Raw genomic sequence first — 20447 nt, 5'->3', positions numbered from 1 at the left:
GGGTGGCTTTTCAGGGCAGGTTCTGGTGTATATTAGAACAAAAAGGACATATGCAAAGGCTGGTGTGTGTGTGTACATCTGGAACCATGCTCTCTGTACACTACCGGTGTATGCAGAGAAATGTAATTAAAATTGGAAATCTAATGAAAATGATAAGCATGGCCAAAGAGGTCGGTACTGCACAATGCTGGGTGACTGGTCTTAATCCAGTAAGGCACTATTTGTGCACCAAATAAACTCTGAAGAGCCACTGGAGTTGCTTAAAGGCTCAAATTTAGGCACATACTTAAAATCGCTGCTGAACAAGGGCCAAAATGTTCAGTACCACCATCTGCAGATATCCAAATTGCCTTGGGCAAAATGTTTCCCTTAACATAATCCAAGGTTTTGTTTGTTTGTTTTTAAGTTGTCTAACTGTTCGGATAGGAGGGAAATGTCCTTTAAATTAAGGAAATTAGCAACAAAAATGAATGTTATTAAATATATGGTAATTATTAAAAAATACAGTAAGAACTATGGGAAAGAAGAAACTGCAAAGAAACAGGGCCTTTAATGGGGCTACACTACTGTGCATCCACTCTTTGCTACCCCATCATCTAACCATGGCTTACTCCTCTCATCAGCCTGCTTTAGAGACAGCTGGGAAAGGGTTTGGATGGCGACACCTTTATCACTGAAAATCTCAGCTGTTATAAATAAAACAATTAACCACAGCAGTGAGAGCTTAAAATCAGCCAGCCCAAGAGTAAATTCTCTAAAATTTTAAAAGCTGACATCCAAAATTCCAGAGTGCTGAATTTAATTCTTCAGCAGTGCAGATTAGCAAGAACATATGCAACAGTAGGGAAGTAAAAGGCATAGATGTGGGTTTTTTAATTCCTATCTCATTCCAGCCTGATACAGTGAATATCAGCAACAGCCTAGCTGTCAAGGTTATATCTGCACCATTATTCTGCAAATCCAAACTCACACCCACACAGCACCACTCTGTCTTTGGGACTCCATTTCAACAAATCAAGGAAGCCAAGTCCCACAGTCACCTAATGTGGGTGATGAGTGTTAAAGAATGAACTCCTGCAGCAAAGAGGCAGATTGCAAGTTCTTTATCTGTTCCTGTCTCGGCTTTTTTCATTATTACTGTTTTACTTTGGGAATGGTATGAGAGAAACCAAATCTCTTTTCCAAGCAAATTAACCCTCTGTTTTTGTGTACACTCTGTCTTTACAGGTTTTCAATAGCTTTACGAGCTGTGTACATTAGCTCTGACTATGCCTTCCTGCCTTTGCCTGTACACATAATGACAGCCATACTGAGTGGCTATTACAGTTATCTCACTTTCTGGAGAGGATGGGAGGTAATGATATGTTGCAATATGTGCAATGGGGTATTATAGCTAAATACTCTTTGGAGTGACTGATGAACTCTTTTGCAGTGTGCCTGGCGTGACAGTTAGAGGTGAGGGGTACTTATCCTTCTGTACTTCCTACATTTCCTTCGAGCAGGAGCTAAAAGGTGTGGGCAGGATGAGGGTGGTGGTGGAGGAATTGATGGAGATGCAGCAGAGTGGGAGCTGCTGCTCAGTCCCTGGCTGTGGCAGAGAAGCACCTTTGCATCACTATGAGAAACAAGCCTGTACTTTAGCAGACCTGATGCACAGATGTAGCAGCTGAACTCAGACATGGAATAATGTGAGTGACTATAACCATCAACAAAAGATTTCTGAATACTATTTTAAAACCTGAGTCCTTTATGAGATTCTTCAAATAACCCAAGGACAGGCCCAGATGCTGATAACCAGAGAGTGCTGCTCATGGCCATGGCAACAGCTCTGGGGTCTCAAACAAAGCCACTCACAGCTTCCCTGCCTCGGTTTCTTATCTGTGAAAGACAATCCTCAGCTATGCAAACAGGTTGAAAAAGTCGGATCCTGTACAGAAAAACACCTATGCAAAGGCTGTATGGATCATGGTTGGACTCGATGATCTTAAAGGCCTTTTCCAACCTAAACAATTCTATGATTCCATGTCTCTAACTCACAATTTTTATTTAACCAGCAGTCATTGGTAGTAGGGTCACAAATACCTGGTAGTATATCCCACCCCACTGCCTCATGGGGAGGCTGAATGACTGCAAAACACTTTGAAACATCAACCACAAGGTCAGACCACAGGTTTGTTATCCCAATCTCTTCTCAGTGTGACTTGCTGTACCCCATTCTGCTTAAACTTGAAGAAAACCAGAAATATTTTTATCAATGATTTTTGAGACTTCTGAAATGTCATTCTGATACTTCCCAATGAGAGTGGGAGCAGTCTCACTGCTGCCAGTGGCTTCTGAGAATCTCAGTTTTTATGTTGTGTGAGAAATTAAAAATTGTTCCATTTCCTTTCATGCAACTGGGATGCTATATTTGATGGATATTTATCACTTCCAAATCACATGGCATTTCATGATTTAGTGGGTTTTTTTTATGATTTAGTGGGGCATTTTTCTGCTCACGTTGCTATTCCCAAAGCATCCTAGAAAATGGCAAAAACTCAAGGGCAGTTTTTTCAGCTGAACTGGGCAACAGGAGTCCTTGATAGCTGTCTACAAAGTGTCAATCACCTTTAAATCCCACCTGCACTTACAACGGTTCTCCTTGAGTAAGTGACAAGGCCAGGCTGGCAAAATGAAATTCTTCAGTAATACATTGACAAACTCAGAACCACAGAGCACCAAATTCCCCCTCAGTCTGGATTTGAATGCATAAATAAATAAGGCTCTTGCATTTATTTCTGCTAGAAGATTGTATTATTCCTTTCTGCAATTATTGAAAAATGCAGAGCACAGGCAAGATTTAGTGTCTGAGTTTTTGCTGCAAGACTTATGTCAGTAGAAAGGCGTTTTTGCTCTTGGGAATCAAAGTGAGATTCACCCATTTGTGGCAGGTGTTTTAAGCACTCAGCCTAACAACCTACCCACGCATGGCACTACAGCAATTCAACGACTAAATTAAATCTCTGAATATTAAATTAATGATGGAAATCTAAAATATTAATATATTCTAATTGAATATTCTCCGATAAATTATCTAGGCATTCTCAGCAATTTGATTTTACTTTCATTTCTTAAGGAACTTTCAGCTGCATAAATACAGCTATTAAAGCAATTCAAAAAGGGAACATTTTCTGCTCAGACAAGAGAACTCTAAACACAAAGAATCTAAAAATTTCTTTCATATGATTGATTAAATCATAGAGCCCAAGACAGCTGAATCATTAAATGACTGCTTTCCTTCAGTCCCTCTGGCTTTAGCAAGGACAATATAAATTCCCTATGGGTCTGAATACAAGGAAATACAATATGTATAATTACAGTATAGGCTTGAATGCTGTTGTAAGAGAATTTTAAATGGAGCATTTATGCTGTAGCTGCACTTTTCAATCCATAATGCCGTACGTGCGCGTGCACGGAAAGCCCATAAAACACTGGGCATCTGCTTCCTCTGGCCCAGATTCCCAAATGGCTCACACTGGGGTAGCCCCATCAGCTTTGGCAGAGACTCATGAATTTACATCAGGATCTGTCCTTTCCTTTCTGTGAATGCTGGAGACTAAGAATGGCACGGTGATATGCCAGGGAGAACTTAAAAAAGGGGATGTCCTTTGAGGAGTGCATATAAGTTTAGGAACTTGCTTTAAACTAAATGTTTTAAAGAAATTTCAAATGGACATGTCGAGAAAGTAACAATGTGCCACGTTTCCCTTTCTCCATTCATTCCATGAGTCATGTGCCCAGTCCTGGTTTGGTCACACACACATGTGAGTTCAATTCCAGAGCCAAGACTGTGGCAACACAAACATTTAATGAACCATTTTCCTGCTAATCTTTCTCTCTTTGGTGCCAGGTTCTTTTGTGGTGTGAAATCATAGTCGAGAGCAAGAGCTGTCACAATCTACATCCTTGAAATAGCTTTCAGAGAAAGGCTGTGCCTCCACAGAGCAACATGACCTGCACGATGTCCCATTTCCTCTCCACCCTCTGGGCTCACTCCTTCTTATCTCAGTCTAAGTGTCACAACAAAGACAAAATCTCCTCATCTCTGAATTTCAGCTGGTGATACTCACACGGGTACCAAAGGTGAGATGCACTGAGAGCCACAACTAGCCATTTTTTTCAACTCTGCAGTGTATTTGGTAAGGCAAAAGAAACACCTGTTCCTGTGGAGAACAAGGAAGATCTAGGCCTATTTGTAATCAAGGCTGTCTGCATCTCTCTCAGGAAAAGTAAGGTCTGATGTCCTTTGGGAAGCATTTGCAAGGCCTTTTCTCAACAAACCTTCTCTCACCACAGACAGATGCCATCTGTCTTGCAGCTGGGAGCTAATGGATTCTGCACTGCCAATTTCACAGCAGTGAGCAACGCTGTGATAGAGGAGGCATGAGGGATTTCCTACAATAAAACTATTTAAAACAAGTGCAAAAGCACATGCTGAACCAGTCCTGATGAGCAAAGGAGATGGCAATATCGAGGGCTGATGGTCCAAGCCGGCAGGGATTTCACAGCTCAGTATGTCTTATGTTTCTCCAACGCCAGGATTTTAGACTTTTGGAGAACTGTCTCACTACACTGGTTTCCTGCTCCAGGATGGGCTGTGGAGCTCTAGAGTGTATTCAGTGTCACAGTACAGCTTAACATGTGCTAAACCCACCCATGGGGTGGTTTTCTAGTGTGTGAAAAGGAGCTCTCTGCACATGTTGCCACAGTCTTGGCTCTGGTATTGATCTCTTCTCTGTGTGTGTGTGCATGTGACCAAACCAGGACTTGGCTCATGACTCACAGAATGAATGGAAAAAGGGAAATAAGACACCTTGCTAATTTTTTGACATGTACATTTGAAATTTCTTTAAAACATGCAGCAGGTTCCTAACGTGCTGCACTAAACCCGACCTACCGACGACACCTTCACTAAGAAGCAATGCAAGAGTCTTCAGGTATATTATACTCTGCTAACTTTCCAAAAACTACTTCAGGACTTTCTGATTAAATTTACATAAAATGCATCCTTCCCTCTTATTTCCTGTTACTCACTTAGATTATTTCTAGTATTCTTGTGGCTGAGATCCCCAGCGCTCGGATGTGAGAGCGCACGCTGTGCCTGTAACGTGCAATCAAGGGGGTTTGTAAGAGCACCAAGATCCTGTCTCGGTCATCCTCAGTGGATTTTCACGCTGGTGTAATGAGAATAAACAAGTTGTTTAACATAAGAGATCTAATGGGGAAATACCACATTTTTCAGTTCCAAGTTAAATGAAGGCAAGGTGGAAAAATGAGAGTCTATGAAGTTCAAGACAGGAGGCTCCTAAGAGCTCTATAAAGATCCTGGAGATGAACTGGAAGTTTGGAGCCCTCATGAAGGTGAATATGGTTGCAGTGGTTGATAGAAGAGCCCATTACCTAAAGCATGGCATGACCACAGACCAGTCCTGCACAAGACTGCTTTTTTTAAAACAAATTGTTTTCATGCAGCCCACTGAGATGGTCCAAGACTTGCCTTGAAAACTGATTCAAGATCCCCACTAGAAGCGGTTAGAGACTTGCACATGGATGCAAAACTGAGATTCTTTTTGAAGTTCAAAAGACGATGAAATACAAGATAAGCTAATAGATAATTAGATAATAGATAATTAAGAATTAGCTATGCATGTAGCTAAAAAGGATGAGTCAGTGAGAAAATAGACAGTGCTCAGCAAGGGGGCAACTATTTAATATATTATCTTAGTTGATCAGTGTGCCTGCATGAGTCATTTGCTTGGAGAAGGAGGGGGATTTCACATTGTTTTTGTATTTTTAATAGGCATTTTCATGGACCTCATACTTATAATAATGAGAGTACCTGACAATTAGTAATGAAATTATCCTCACTACAGAGAAATATTTCACAGCATGTACAATATTATTCCTAATACAAAGGTGGAAGTGAAGCACAAGGAAATTAAACAGAAGACCTTCATGAATGTTTGCAAAATAAATAAGCATATATCAATAAAATTTGATAACTGTTTTCTCAGCTAAAAGACAAAAGCAAAATTTGCAAAACATTTTTTTTACTAATAGAAAATATTTTTAGCTTGTAAATATCAGATGTTTATTTAAACTCTTCGAAGAGTAACTAAATCTTTTCAGCAGCCAAAACTAATTAGAAATTCCTATTATTATTTTTTTAGCTATCATTTTTCTGACATACACTTCCTAGTTAGTGTGGTTGATGTATATGAACAGACACGGATGTTCCTTTGAAAGAAAAAACCCTGTAATTAACAGGGGTTTTTTTTGGCAGGGATAATGTTCCTTTTTTCTTTTTTTTTTTCCTAAAAACTTTTCATTTAACGTATTTTATCAGAATGAAATGGTTTAATGAGCAGAGAATTATAGTTGATCCCAGCTGAACCAGATAGGGCTGCCTTTCGAGGTATGTGGCTCCCATCAAGCCACATTCACCTTTGCTATGATTTAAACTTCATTCAGGTACAGCCTTGCTAAAAATACTGACAAGTAACTAATCAACTTCCATAAAATGGAATTTTTACCTTCACAATAGGAAGCAGGAGTAGGAGGGAACCTGAAAGATTTGCCTATGCATTTCAAATTAGTCTGACCTATAAAAACGCAAACAGCAAGTGGTACTATGACAATGTACTTCTGGTAGGGTTTTTTTGGTTTTTTAGTGTTCAGATTTTTCATGCCATCCCTTCCTCTCCTTGGAGGAAGCCAGAACCAAAGATAGCACTATAGAGGGACTGGTTTCCATTAGTTATACCTAAAAAAATGTAAGCTCAGGCAGGGCTTTCTGGACCGAAAAAAAAGGTCAGTGTCCAAGAACCTGCTGGTTCCAGGTTTGAGTGTTTTATATAAAGCAGCAGATAAAACTGTGACAGACCTGCTTCTGTACAAATGGGATCTGAGCTGCAACTTCACATGTGCACTTCTGGTTCCAGTTTGTGAGCAGATGGACACAAAAATATTCAGCGCCCAGTGAGCAAAAGCATAGGAAATCAGATCAAAACTGTTACCTAGATCTACGAGACAGCAGAATGCTCCAGGGCAATCTGAAGATTATGTGGATGGAAATAATCAGATAGTGCTGGTCTTTGAAGACGTTGATTTGTCCTATTCTGGATAATTAAAGACACAGGGGAAGCTGTAACTCCTGCTAGGAATCACCCAAGCTTCATGTTCAGGCGCTGGCAAACGGGCCAGATGCTGCAGATGAGCAGAAACTCAACCCGAGCCTAAAACATCAGGGGTCTCACGCTTAATCAAGTTGCACTCTTTGTATGATCTTCCCTGTCATTACGATGCTTTCTGTATGTCAGGTGAAAAGGAAAGCAGCCCTTTGTAAGCCAATTCTTTTTTTTTTTTTCTCCACCCCACTTTTACTTCAGTTTCAGTGTTTCCTCCAGCTTCTGTTTTCAAAAACTGCAATGGAATATATTGCTGAAAATCTGGGAGCTCTGTGTTTCCATCACAGCCAGGTTATCTTTCCAAGGTTACTCGTAGTTTAAGTCATGAATATAAATTCTTCTGTAGCTATATAAAATTTATTATTTGCCATTTTTATTAATACTGGAATTTTGCATACTCGAGTCCTTCTGTTTCATCTCCAGACTGTAGGGGGAAAAGTGCCACAGAGATTTCAGTCCTTATAAATCAACAAATTTGCCATGGTAAGCCGGTGCCAAGTTGTCCTCTCTCTGTCTAGTCAAAGCTCAAAAGAAATCAGCAGGGAATGGGACAGGGCCCAAGTTCATTTTTCAAGTACTCCCCTTATTTTTCACAGGAATTCAGGATTTAATCTAAATTTTTCATGTGATTTAAGAAGATATTTTTGACATATCAGGTTATTTTCCTCTTTAGATATTTCTTCCGCTTAGTAGGACAACACATTAATGGGTCACTGCATACCCAGCACTGCTGACCACACAAAGACTCCTTGGCTTCCCTCCCTGTTTTTCTAGGACAGACATAAAAACATTTATCACCTGCTACTTTTGATTCCTTTTTGCACAAAGAAATGACACCAACAAGCCGAGTTTACCCAATACTTGGTGAACTGGGAACATGCACCTTCAGTCATTGCATGAGTCACTGCGAAGTTCACCTGAACTTCCAAAGGACTCAGCAAGTACCTTCCTTCCTCCAAGACATGGGCTGTAATGATGCAACTCGGGAATCCAGGCCCTGTTTCAAGATGACTAGATGAACTTCCTGAGAAGGGATGCCAAGGACACACCACTGCTGCTCAAAATAACTTCAGAAATTTTATAATTGTCATTTTCTTCCAAGGGAAGAACTTAAAGAGTCTGCCAAGGAATTTTTTTTTTTTAACAGCTAATCACTCTACTGCTCCAAAAACTGAAACCAGCACCCACAAGAGGAATAGCAACATGTATTTGTATTTTGCTAACACTTACCAACAGCAATAACATATCAACCAAATGTCTCTGTAAAACACTCCTTTTCCCTTCTTTTTCTTTTCCTGTCATCCCATAATCATCACAGAAAACCACATGGGTAAACCTGATCTCAGAGATTATCCTTGTGAAGAAAGAAACCAGAAACACAGGGAGGATGCAGGATCCATCTGCAGTGGGGGCAGGCAGCCAACCTCCTCCAGGCCACCACACATCTGCACCCGGCATCGGAAGGGAAGGACACAGCACCCCTCGTCGCTGGGTGCCACCAACCCAGCCTGACACCTGCAGCCGTTTTCTGGATGAGAGAGTGGGCAAAGGGCCACCTTGGCAGCAATGCCAGAGTCTCTTGAGGGACTGGCTGGAAGGAGGTGATTAGGCTGCCGTCAGCTGGGGAGGGAAACTGGGGCAAGGCGCTTCGGAAAAGATGGGTTTCAGCAGCATGTAAAAGGCAACTGTTCTTGCATGAGGGAGCCTGTGCTTCGAGCCAGACATCCCACTCCAGAAACTTGGACCACTCCTACTGCTTCACCGGACCCACTACAAGATGACCATTATTATTACTCTTTCTGTTTCTTATTTTAACTCACCCGAACCAGCTGCTGTGGAAAGGGTCCTCTGGAGTTTTCTGGCACGTTGATGGGTGGGATGACCCAGTCCCTCTTCTGCCTCCGCAGGCCGTTGGCGCTCTGATGCTGCCGCCAAGGGAGCAGAGTGTCACTCTGCTGCTGCACCAGGTCTCCAGGCAGTGTCTTCCTGCCTTTTGGCTGTTTTGGAAACAAAAATGCAAAACCAGTTAAGCCTCTTCCTCACTTCTTAGGACTTGTCCCAACAGCGGTGCTTCCTGCGTGCAAACGGCCACACGGAACAAAGCACAATATGCTTTGCTGGCAGCTCTGCTGCCACTTCATTTTCACAAATATATGGAGCTGTCACTCTCAAATCAAGATGCCTCCCAGAATGTATCATCTTCATTACACCAGCTGCAGGGAGATTTAGCAGAACACTGGAGTAAAGAGGTTTCTGCAAGTTTCTAATAAACACAACCTACCAGAACACACAAAAAAAGGGAGAGGATCCCTTTACAGTCCATGTCATGAGTCCAGCTTTATAGTCTGGCACTGAGCACAAGCAAGGCTACAATAACCTGCAATCTGTGGCTCTGCAGACGTATTCTGCAATCCAACCAAACCCCAACCAGAGGGAGAGTCAGACCCATGGCTGCAAAGGTGCATTAGTTCAGATTCTTAGTGCTTCATGACACGTTTTGTAAGGGCTGGGTTTTGAACATAAATCCCAAATACACATCTCCCCACACTGCCTGCAAACTGGAACACATTTCAGGCAGTAAATTTTCATTATTTGGGATGCCTTTGAGTCCTCCTTTGTGATTTTTTTTTTCAATTATGGATTCTGCCCATGGCATACTTTGGCACTGGAAATGTTACAATGCTGTGGCATAAAAATGGAAATGCTGAGACCCTGGTTTGGACTTAGAGAGACTGCCTTGTTACTAGAAAAATTTCTGCCTTACAGAACGATGAATCAATGAAATGTAGATTTGGAAAGGCTCTTCAGAGGATATGCAGTCCCAATACTTAAATACTCTATGGCCTTCTAGGATTTCAGCAATTACTTGTGGAAAGTCTGCAGAAAAGATAACTAGCAAAGCTCTTGTTACCATATGGTGACCTGCACTCCCACCAGAAAATGTTTAAACTTTCATAAATCACAAAGACTGCAAATCACATTCTCTTCATTTGAGGTAAGATCCAGTGGGAATACTGTTCTCTGAATTTTACAATTTTCAGTTCTTTTTCTCAAAAAACCCCCACAAACCCAAAATCCCATGCCCCCAAACACAAGAACAGTGTGGGAAAACCTATCAAAGTATTTTCTGAGGCTCCTGCCCTTTTAAGCCACACTCACTTCTTGTCTCACTCCAAACATACAAACTCAAACACCCTACAAACAGTTATCTGTAGGCACTGATTTCGGTGGGAATCGTTGCTTTGGGGCTTAGAGTTTGGTGTAAACCCATCTATTAGTGCATTTCGATTCCTGATCTGGAAGTGCAATTCACCTCAAGACTATATAGTATATGAAAACTAAACAGTATATGAAAGGTAAACAGTTTCTGAACTGAGAGGCGGCTCCAAAGCTGTGTGGCCCTTCTGGACGCTGCGAGCTGGGCACAGCAGCCAGCAGCCCATTGTCACAGCTTGATTGTGGCTCTGATCTCTGTTACCTGTGGAGGGCAGACATCCACTGGCTGCAAGGACTGGAAGCATCTGTGCAAAAACGCAGCTATTTTTATGCAGTCCTTAAAAATGAGCCCATTCCAGAGCTGAATTTTCACAGAACAGATAAGTAGGGTCTTTTCAGTCACACACACGGGCACGTTTCTCAGGTCCTCTCACACTCTCATGCCACCAAGGTGACTGCGGGGTTTTCTTCACCTAAGTGTTGTTTATACTCTTTCAACAAGCATTGTCACTAAGCTGCTGCAAAATCACAGAACCACGGCTCAATATTTAGAAGTTGTTCTAAAAATACTCACTTAAGTGTGTAACGAACAAAGAAACAGAGTCACGATGCAGCAGTGGGAGACTTTCTTGGGAAAGTCAGGATACTTGTAGGCACTGCTGACCTCCTCCTTCCTAGGGGATGCAATATGTTATATGTGATAGAGTTTTCATCTAAAGAGGGTGTTATTACCAGAAAGGTATCTGATGAAAACAATGTTATCTAAAGAAGACACACAGAAATGCACGTCAACATGAAACAGGACTGTGAGACGTGAGTCACAGAAAAGTGGATATCCCCTATTTTTTTAATTGGCTTGTGATTCCCAAATGAGGATCCTTTGAGAGCAGGTATTTGGATCAGTTTATATAATTGGCAAGTGAGCATTGGGACAGATTATGAAAGGATGGTCAAATAATTTGTGCTCTGCTGAGTTTACACAGTGGAATGAGTCTGAACTAAAGACAGACTTGAGAATTAACATGAATCCCAAAGCTCCATGTATACTGAAATAATTAGTGTCAGCTCAGCAAGGAAATACCAGCCTTTTTAGTCTGTATGAAATACTTGCTGGCAGGTGACTAGACAGTGACTAGCTTGCTTGTCACTCTTGATGATGTTTTCCTACATTAGAATAAATCATCAACATGACTCTGAATTTGAAATGTAGAATTTCAAAAGCATCTTGCAACAACAATTTTTTTTTTTTAAAACAACAGCTCTTTTTTATCTTCATTTGTTGACAATGCATTCTCATGACCTTAATTTCTCTGGTGTTGTTTAAATACGTTGTACATGTTTTCTGCTGTTTAAAAGCTGTGAGACAAATGCAGTAACAAAGTCTGGTAAGTATAAATGCCAGAACTATTCAGATCTTTGACTGAAACATCCAAGAACATCTCTGGAATAACAGCATCGACTAACAGCGAGCCCCAGAAAACTCTCCTGTGTTTTCAAGTTTACAAGAATCTAAAGTTCAACTCAAAAGCACAATGTGACACCAAATTCAATTAATTCTAAAATACAGCTTCCAATCCTGGTTTTGCTGAGTAACAGTGTTCACTGAGATAACAACTGCTCCTTCTCTCATGGCCTCACAGGCCATATGCTTTCTGGAATTTCAAGACATTTTGAAAAGATAAAATATTATCGCTACCTTTTGCAGTGCCACCCGAACACAGTCTGCCCATAGTCCTTCCCATAATCAAGTTGAGAACCTCTAGTGCTGCTGCTTTAGGGTGGTTTCCCTCCTGTTGTGTTTGTGAGGTGCCATCCCCTTCCTACATATGGCACAAGGGGGATGGGCATGTGCAGTCTGAGCGGGTCATCCATGGAACATGTGCCCAGTGGAAAGTGAAGTCCACTCTCCATTCCAAACATTACATGGTGACATTTATAATCCATTAGAACAGGATCAAACACCAAACATGGAACATGTGAGCGTGGTCTCTGGTGATACATAGATAATTAAAGGGGGATACAAAATAGTCAGGCAATTCAGTAATTATGCCTGTCTATCACTTTAGGACACTGATAAGCTAGAGAAACACAGCAGAGCCATAACAGATGAAAACCTTTAAGATCAAGGAGAAAAAGTAATTAAAAAGTGTGGGATGAAGAAAAACAACAGGAGAAAAGCCCATGCTGGGATATAAACTTGTTAGGAGAATTTGGATTCAGTGGGATCTAATGCCTTGGTGTTCGTACTGGGGCAGAATCTTTCAGAGCTTGCCAAGGATGAGATGCAATGTGTGCTGGGCTGGCTGTATTATTTAAAGTCCACATTCTGCAAGCAATCTGCAAGAAGAGGAAATTTCTTCTCACAGGCTGCTCCACAGAAGGTGTAGGGGTGTCCTGAAGTCCACCTCAGTAACTTCAGTGCCATCTCACAGGAGTCATTTCCAGTCCCTTTTCGGTCTAGCATTAACTTTAACAACGGTGAATACAACCTGCTGTGTTCGGAAGAGGACACAGAGCTAAACCCCCAAGGGGCTGTCAGACTTCAACCAGATTTAGGAAACCTTCCTCCAAACTGGTGGGATTGTAGTTGTGCTTCAACTAATTCCACTTACACCACGATTCTTGAGAGCTCAGGAACATTCCCTGTCTGCACTTGGCACCGGCAATAAAGGCTAAGTCAGAATTGCCACCTGGGCAGTCTATAAGCTCCTGTCAGTGCTGGTCTGTGGCTCGCCAGCCTTTCATTTGTTGGGAGACTCAGACTAAACTCAACCTCTGCTCACAAAAGAGGTCAAAAAATAATTCCCTGACAGAACAAGACACATGGGATCCCTACAGCCCCTCAAGCCCCATCCTGCTCGTGACAAGACGGCTGCGAGCCACTGACTTTTTACTAGTCCACAAATAAAACCAGTGAGTGTGAAGGAGCACCAGCTTTCACCTTCCGCTACACTTAGCAGTAGCCAGTCTCGCCAGCTGGCTCGTCTCCCCTCCCAGCCAACCTGCCTTTGATATCCGTCAGCCTCTGGCTACGGAGACATCTGGAAGTTATTATCCAGCAGAGCGTATCACAAACCCATTTACATAATATAATATCATATTTTGTGTTCCTGCTTAGCTGAACATTTTGGATCACTCGAATGTTTGGGTAAATAAGCCACCATTCCCTGCATATAAATAACAGTGAGTCTTAGGGTACGTTTGTTGGAGATTATTCATTTTATAGGGCTCAACCTGCAAAATGAGATGCTCTGGATTCAGCACTAAAATATAATATTCTTGCAATTGCAATAAAAAGTACCTGCAATTGGAGGAGAGGAAATAAGGCCTTTATTTACCAAGTATCAAAATTATTTATGATTTAACCTGTTTTATTTATATGCCAGTCTTAATATTTTCATAGGATCTTTAACACTTCACACTAGACATTTTTCACAAAAGAAATAGTACTTGGCTTGCTTTGTTTCTAGTGTCACTACTAGGGTTTAACTATGGCAATGTGTTTTTAATATATTTTTATCAATACAAGGGGATACAAAGCCACCTTTAGTCCATTGCTCAAACATATTTCCCTTCAGCTCCTATATCAATATACATTTTGAAAACTGGTACTATTTTCTATCAGGGAAAAAAAAGATCTATTTAAAAATATTTAATCTGAAGCATTTTTTGCTTGTTTCCATGGCAGCTGTAAAAGGGACATGAGAAAATGATATTTACCAAACAGAAAATAAGACAATGAAAATAGAGCTTAGTTTTTTAACAAAGGGAATATGAGAGCACTGCAAAATAAACATTTGCATGAATTCTGTTCTAAGGAAACAACATTTTGCTGACATCAGGGACGGCAGTGGAGGACGAATGAGCCCTTTTTCCCAAAATGCACCATTTCCCCAGTTTTTGATCTTTTTGTAGAGAAAGATATTTCATTTTGTGTTCTCATACAGTAGAATGAAAGGGCTGCAGAACAAACAGCAAATTTATTTATTTTAGGGTAATTGATTCCTTTTTTATTTAGGTCATTGCTGAATTTGCCGAAGTTGGAGACGGGGAAAAAAAGTAGTTTTAAAAAGATCAAACTTTTTATTTTAGACTTTCATTTATTATAGTCATGCTATGTGAAGGTATTATTTAGGAACTGAACAGGTAGGGAATCTATAATCTGTTTTTCTCGTTATCCACATTCTAGAACTCTGTGATGACTATATATTAGCTCTATTTACTAATAGTTGTAAGTTGTGGTAAATTTAATCAAAGATTGCTTCATGTCACATCCCATTACCATCACGGCATAAACTGCTATTCATGAATGATTTGTGTCAAAGTGCTCTGAAAACCAGTGTTTTAGCAGCAAGATGTTCCAGCATTCACAGTTCTTCAGCAGGGGCATTAAATTAATGTGTTTGCAGAGAAGCCACTAATTGACGACGAGATGTGATTTTGGCAGTAGACTTCCACTTTAAAGATAATGAACAGTGTTCAGACACAGAGAAGAACCTCCCCTGCTCCTAAAACTATAGCAATAATTTCTGGTATAAACAGGAATAGAGGGAACCAATCCTGACAGGGCATTTCAAGCACCCAAGCAAGCTGTTTGATCATCACGACTTCCAAAAGCAAACAGTGGAATCGCAGCATTTGTAACCTTTATCAAATCTGGCTACATACAGTCAGGAATGTTATGTTTGGTTAGGAACTCATTAAACAAAATTACCTCTCCATTTATAGAAACCATACAAGTACAGTATAAAACATTTTAATTAAATCAGCTAGTTAAGCAAAAATTCATTACTTTTTGTTTTTATCAGCTAGCAGTGGGGCTGCATGGAGCGGTTCACATTAGAGTCAATTAGTAAGAAAAATTGTCAGATTTGGCAAGAGCATGAGCTTCCAGAACACATCAGCTGACAGGGAAGAAAAAGTTTGACTAAAAGCTAACCAAGTTACTGCCCTCAGAGGAGGAGAATGAGCCATGTAACACAGAGACATGGATCAGCCAAGCCAAACCCCCTCGTTCCCAAGGAGTCAGAGTCAAAGCTCTACATGCCCTGTTCCTTGAGAGCTGAAAAATGAGGCATGAATGCAAATTTAACGTTGTTAGGTAGCTGGATGGCTTTGCAGGCTTAGGAAAATTTTATCTGATAGAACTAATAAAATGTGATCAGTGTGACTGAGGAATCAAAATGTTCCTTAGCGTTCGTTGTAGGGCTGCAAAGCAAGAGAAAAGGTGAAGAAGAGTAACAGGTAAAACCAGGGGAATTTTAAATAGAGAGAACCCAACACACTGGCTTGTGAGTCAGGCAGAAGATCCTTTCTTTGCAAAAGGTCCAGCAGGGCCCTTAGTGAGCAACTGTAATTAAATGCTGAGTTAAGAGAGAGAAAACAGACACTCACCAGCTTTGGGCATAACCCACTTGGTTGCATCAGAATGCTGTTATTTAAAAAAAACCAAATACATGTTATTGTCTTTGATCAGAAAGCCTCACAAGGTTGGTGGCTCAGGTGAGGACCCCGTGGAACACAGGCTGCAGGTCACATACATATTCCCCTTTGGGGCCAGAATGGGGCTTCTCAGGCAGCTGCTGACTAGGTGACCCTGCTGGGACAGGAGGTGTTACATTTCCCAGCACAATGTAATTGAAATTTAGATATCCCTTGAACTCACCCACACCTTCTGTTTGCCTGAACGTTTGGTAGGCCATCACCAGTTTAAGTTGGAGCCTGGTAAGTCACGGAGCATTTGAAGAGGCTTCACTTTTGTGCTACAGAGCACAGACACCTGCAGGCAGTGTGCTCCTGTTCATTACTGAGCAGACACAAAATGTGAACGGTGTCTCAGAGGTGAGGGAAGTTTTGACTGGGGTGGAGAGGCAGAGCTGTCTTCAAACTTATTCTACGGCTCTGCACAGATGATTAGAGGCACCTCCTGGCCAGGGCACTGCTTTCAGGGTTTCAAATGCTCTTCCTCTTCCATTCTCTGCAAGAATCACATACTAAAGCAGGCACATAAGAACTCCATCTGCCTTTGGTGGAACGTTTTTATGGTTCCCACAGGTTTCCAGCACCTGTGGTACTCTTCCTGTCACTGTCAGGCTTCCAATATTGCAAGAGTGTTCAATGAACAGAAGACGATGACAAAGAAGATGACATCGTCCCCAAAGCACAGCTCTTGATGTACTTTTCTTTCTCATTTTATGCCTTGAACATCTTATCCCAACATGAAAAGTTCTGATGAGGCTGTTTCCTTGCAAAGCTCCCCACATCAACTTGACCTTTTCACATTGCCTTCAGTAACATCTAATCTCGCAGTGCTTCTCAGGTAGGGTTGTTTAAGAAACATCTAAATTACTGTTGTACTCTACCTTCTAGTGTTTATAAAATACCACTTCTACCTTCAAGTTAATGTCATTGTCATAATTGGGAGAAGCCATACACAATGGCTTCGGAATTACAAGTACTTCTCAAGAGCATGGCTATTAAATTACAAAATGCTCGTATACTTGTTACCTGTTCAGATATCCACAGGTCGGGAATAAAGGTGGTAGATCTTGTCATATGTAATATAGTAAAAATCTCTACTGCAGGTTCATCTTGCCCCTTGAATTCTACACATATTTTGAGAAAAATGTATGAAATATCTGGGCTAGCAAGCTGAGTTCTTCCTCCCGGATAAAAGTTCTAACAAATAATTTAAAACAGTTCCAAAACATAGCTCCTTTTGCTTCCAGAACTCAGACTACTATAAGTGTTCTTCATCACAGAAAGAAGAGAGAGTGAGTTTACTCCTTAACAAGCTTACTCTTTAACAAGCCTGTGAAAAATTTTAATCTCATTTTATTTTTCTAAAGCCATGAGGTTCAAAAGATACATGAATTAAAATAATCATAATGAATTAAGTGTAACAATAGTCCTTCTCTTCACAATGTTTGCAAGTACAAAGATCACAAGAGATTTAAGAGATCACAAGCACCACTGCTACTTTAGCACAAAGCAAAGTAATTCAGTCTGGTACTTCTCCTCAGTGCTAGCGTGAGAATTTGCCCTTTCAAGTTATCCTTTGGTTATTTCAAGAGGCTCTTGAGAAAAGATTGTTCTTCTTTTATTCTCCAATTTCAGAGTGCACCTAAGCAAACGCTTAAATTTGACCATGAGAACACATTCCATTTATCTCCACTTGCAAGATGAAATTTAAAGGTGACTTTAAATTTAGTTTTGCTGGATGGGGACAGTGGTTGAGATCTCACTGGCACCACCAGGCCCTCAGCCCACCCTGCCCAGCTGGACACCCATCCCTGGATGCTTCTCCTGTCTCCTGCAGCTGGCCGTGCCACAGGGTCACCACCACATCCAGCAGGAGGGTGGGAGGAACCCAAACCCTTTTTCACACTGAGCTGGTACCCACCAAGCTGTCTCAGCTTGCTGGGCTAAGGGCAAGATACATGGACACTCACAGCCCCTAGAAACAAGGTTTATTTTAATGGGCTTGCCTGCATGAAGCAATTTTTGTCTTCACTCAAACTCATGTTTACACCCAGCTGTCCACGGATTATCACAGCAATGACGTTTTTTTTTGGGATATTCAGTCCAAAACGTGTTTTTTTGAAGTGGCAGTCAGACTTCAGCAGTTACCAACAAAGAACATGAAATCAGAGGTCAAAAGCTTTGATCTCTCAAGGGCAAGGCACACATCACAGGTAGGAGCACACAGCAGTCCAAGGGGTTTGTTTTATCAGAAAAAACTTATTTCCGTGTAGGCAGTTCAATCCTCAGGACTTCTTTTTGTTTGAAGGAAGACAGATCTGGAGTGAATTTCACTTATGGATGATCTTTCTAGCACGGCTTTGAGCCTGACCCTTGGTAAGATGCTGACTGCTTAAGAACTAAATGCAGCAAGTGCAGCGCTTGGAAACTTCCCGTAGTGGGCTGATTTTCCGAGGCAATGAGCACCTGTATGTCACATCTTATCTTGGCTTCAGCACAAGGCAATGGGATTCAACACACCTGAAAATCAGGCCAGGGAAGTTCATGTGTTTTCACAACCATCACTTTCATCTCTTGCAATGATTACAAGTGAGATGTTCAAGTTCACTTAAGTGTGAGGTCAGACAAGTTCACCAGATGCATCTTCATTAGACTTGCACAATTATCCTGAGCAGTCTCACTGGTAATAATTATATGATACTTATTTATTAGTCATCTGCTTTCTCATCTTTTCCACTGATCTGATTTGTTAAAACCCCAAAAAACGTCTCAGAAGTTACCTAAAGGAAACAGAAATCTCTGTACGTACCCACCCTGACTGATAAATCAAGGTCTTGCTTCACTGATGAGATACAGAAATAAAAGTTTTTCCAGCTGCCATTTTGCTGGAATTACTTGCTGCCTGGGATCCCCCTCAGAGGCAGTCAATGAGGACAGCCCAGCATAATGACTCAGTCTTTAAAATATGCATTGATATGGTCAGAAAAAGGCAGGATGACAAATACTGTCTCATTTCTTCAGCCCTTCTCTAGGGATAACACAGTTTGATGGGCAAACTCCCATCACCTCGATGCCATGGATAACATCTCATCCCCATGCAGGGGCAGGAAGGAAGAAAGGAAGGGAACAATTGTTTTCCCGTTTCTTCCAGGCGCATCCACTTGAGGGCATCAGGGATATTGGAGTCACTGGAAGCACAGCTCCCACTTAAGATCTCATTTTCTTCCCTCAAGGGAAGGCTACATCTTCCTGGCTCCCCAGCCTCGTGCAGAGCATCCTGGCTGCACAATAACCCAGGTCATGAAAAGGAGCAGTGCTGAATAAGCCTTTCCTTGCCCGGAGACCTTTGTGCTTGTGATCAGCAATAAAAGGCCGCACTGGAATTTAAAACCTCAGCCAGGTAAAATACCACAGATGATTATTTAAAAGGCTTTAAATAAAAAAATAAAACTGCCAAAACCCTCTGGCTGTAAGAGTCAGCTTTTCACATTCACATTGTATGGCTGTGGACTCATGCCTGGGTTATGAAAGAAGCCCAAAATAAGATGAGACATAATAAAACACAAGCTGGGCTTAAGCAAGGATGGATTTCTGACAGCAGTTCACAATGTTTTAAACGCTAGCTGCAGACTCATATATTTCCAAGTTTAATTGCACAATTCCCAGCGACTTAACGTTACAAAAATTTACATATTTCCACGCTCAGAATTTGAGAAGCTCAAACAACGAGAAACTTTTGTTGACATATAAATGATTCAAAGAAAACAGGATTTTTTTTCAAAAATAAGTCACTGGCAGCAGATGACTGACATCCTACATGTGCTGAATATATCCTCTACCTCCAAGCTCTTGTGCTGTGAATTCCTTTCTGTGCTGTGTTTCTATGATCCTGATTTTAACTTACAAGGTGAGAACTACAGAAAAATAGATACATAAATAAATACAGAGGAAAATTTGCCAGATGTGCCTTAACACGCTTAGACACATGCAGGGACTGAAAAATAAAAAAACATTATGAGTGAGAGGACCAAAACTTCAGATGGGATAAGCCAGCCCAGGGAGTGAAGGCAGTTGATTAGCGAGGAATGAAGAGGAAGAGTTGGGACTGATGGACACTGAAGGCAGGGGGGAGTGAAGCCCAAATGGCACAATATATCTACTCATGTACTTGGGAAGACTTGAGTTTCTGCAACTAAAAAAGAGGACACTGAAAACTGAAGTCCTCAGCAATGTCACTGTTCACAAACATGATCTTCATTTTTTGACTTCTGGTAGAATCAATATTCAATTTCTCAAAATAATAGCATGCACTCTTAGAAAAGAAGACTGCTAATTCCAGATAAGTTAAAGCTTGGCTTTATGTTGTTTTCTTCTGGAGCATTATCCCACTCAAGTTCATCTTTCAGAAATGCTGACACAAGCCACAAAGACTTTATGTTATTTCAGAAAATAGTTCTTTTTTTCTTTTCTTTTCTTTTCTTTTCTTTTCTTTTCTTTTCTTTTCTTTTCTTTTCTTTTCTTTTC

The 20447-nt window shown here is 41.1% G+C and overlaps 1 protein-coding gene across 1 annotated transcript in view; it reads right to left on the bottom strand.

The window, feature by feature from the left end:
* The window catches only part of CDH4 (cadherin 4), a 426603-nt gene that overhangs the window by 145316 nt on the left and 260840 nt on the right, over positions 1–20447 (bottom strand). The window contains exon 4 of the mRNA XM_017815353.1: positions 9047–9223. Coding sequence (XP_017670842.1) covers positions 9047–9223 — 177 coding nt within the window. The remainder of the gene's footprint in view (positions 1–9046; positions 9224–20447) is intronic.

The sequence above is a fragment of the Lepidothrix coronata genome, unplaced genomic scaffold (assembly GCF_001604755.1).
Source record: "Lepidothrix coronata isolate B3197 unplaced genomic scaffold, Lepidothrix_coronata-1.0 Scaffold49, whole genome shotgun sequence".
Taxonomy (NCBI): domain Eukaryota; kingdom Metazoa; phylum Chordata; class Aves; order Passeriformes; family Pipridae; genus Lepidothrix; species Lepidothrix coronata.
Note: the sequence above shows the minus strand (reverse complement) of the source record. Positions and strands in the feature narration are given on the sequence as shown.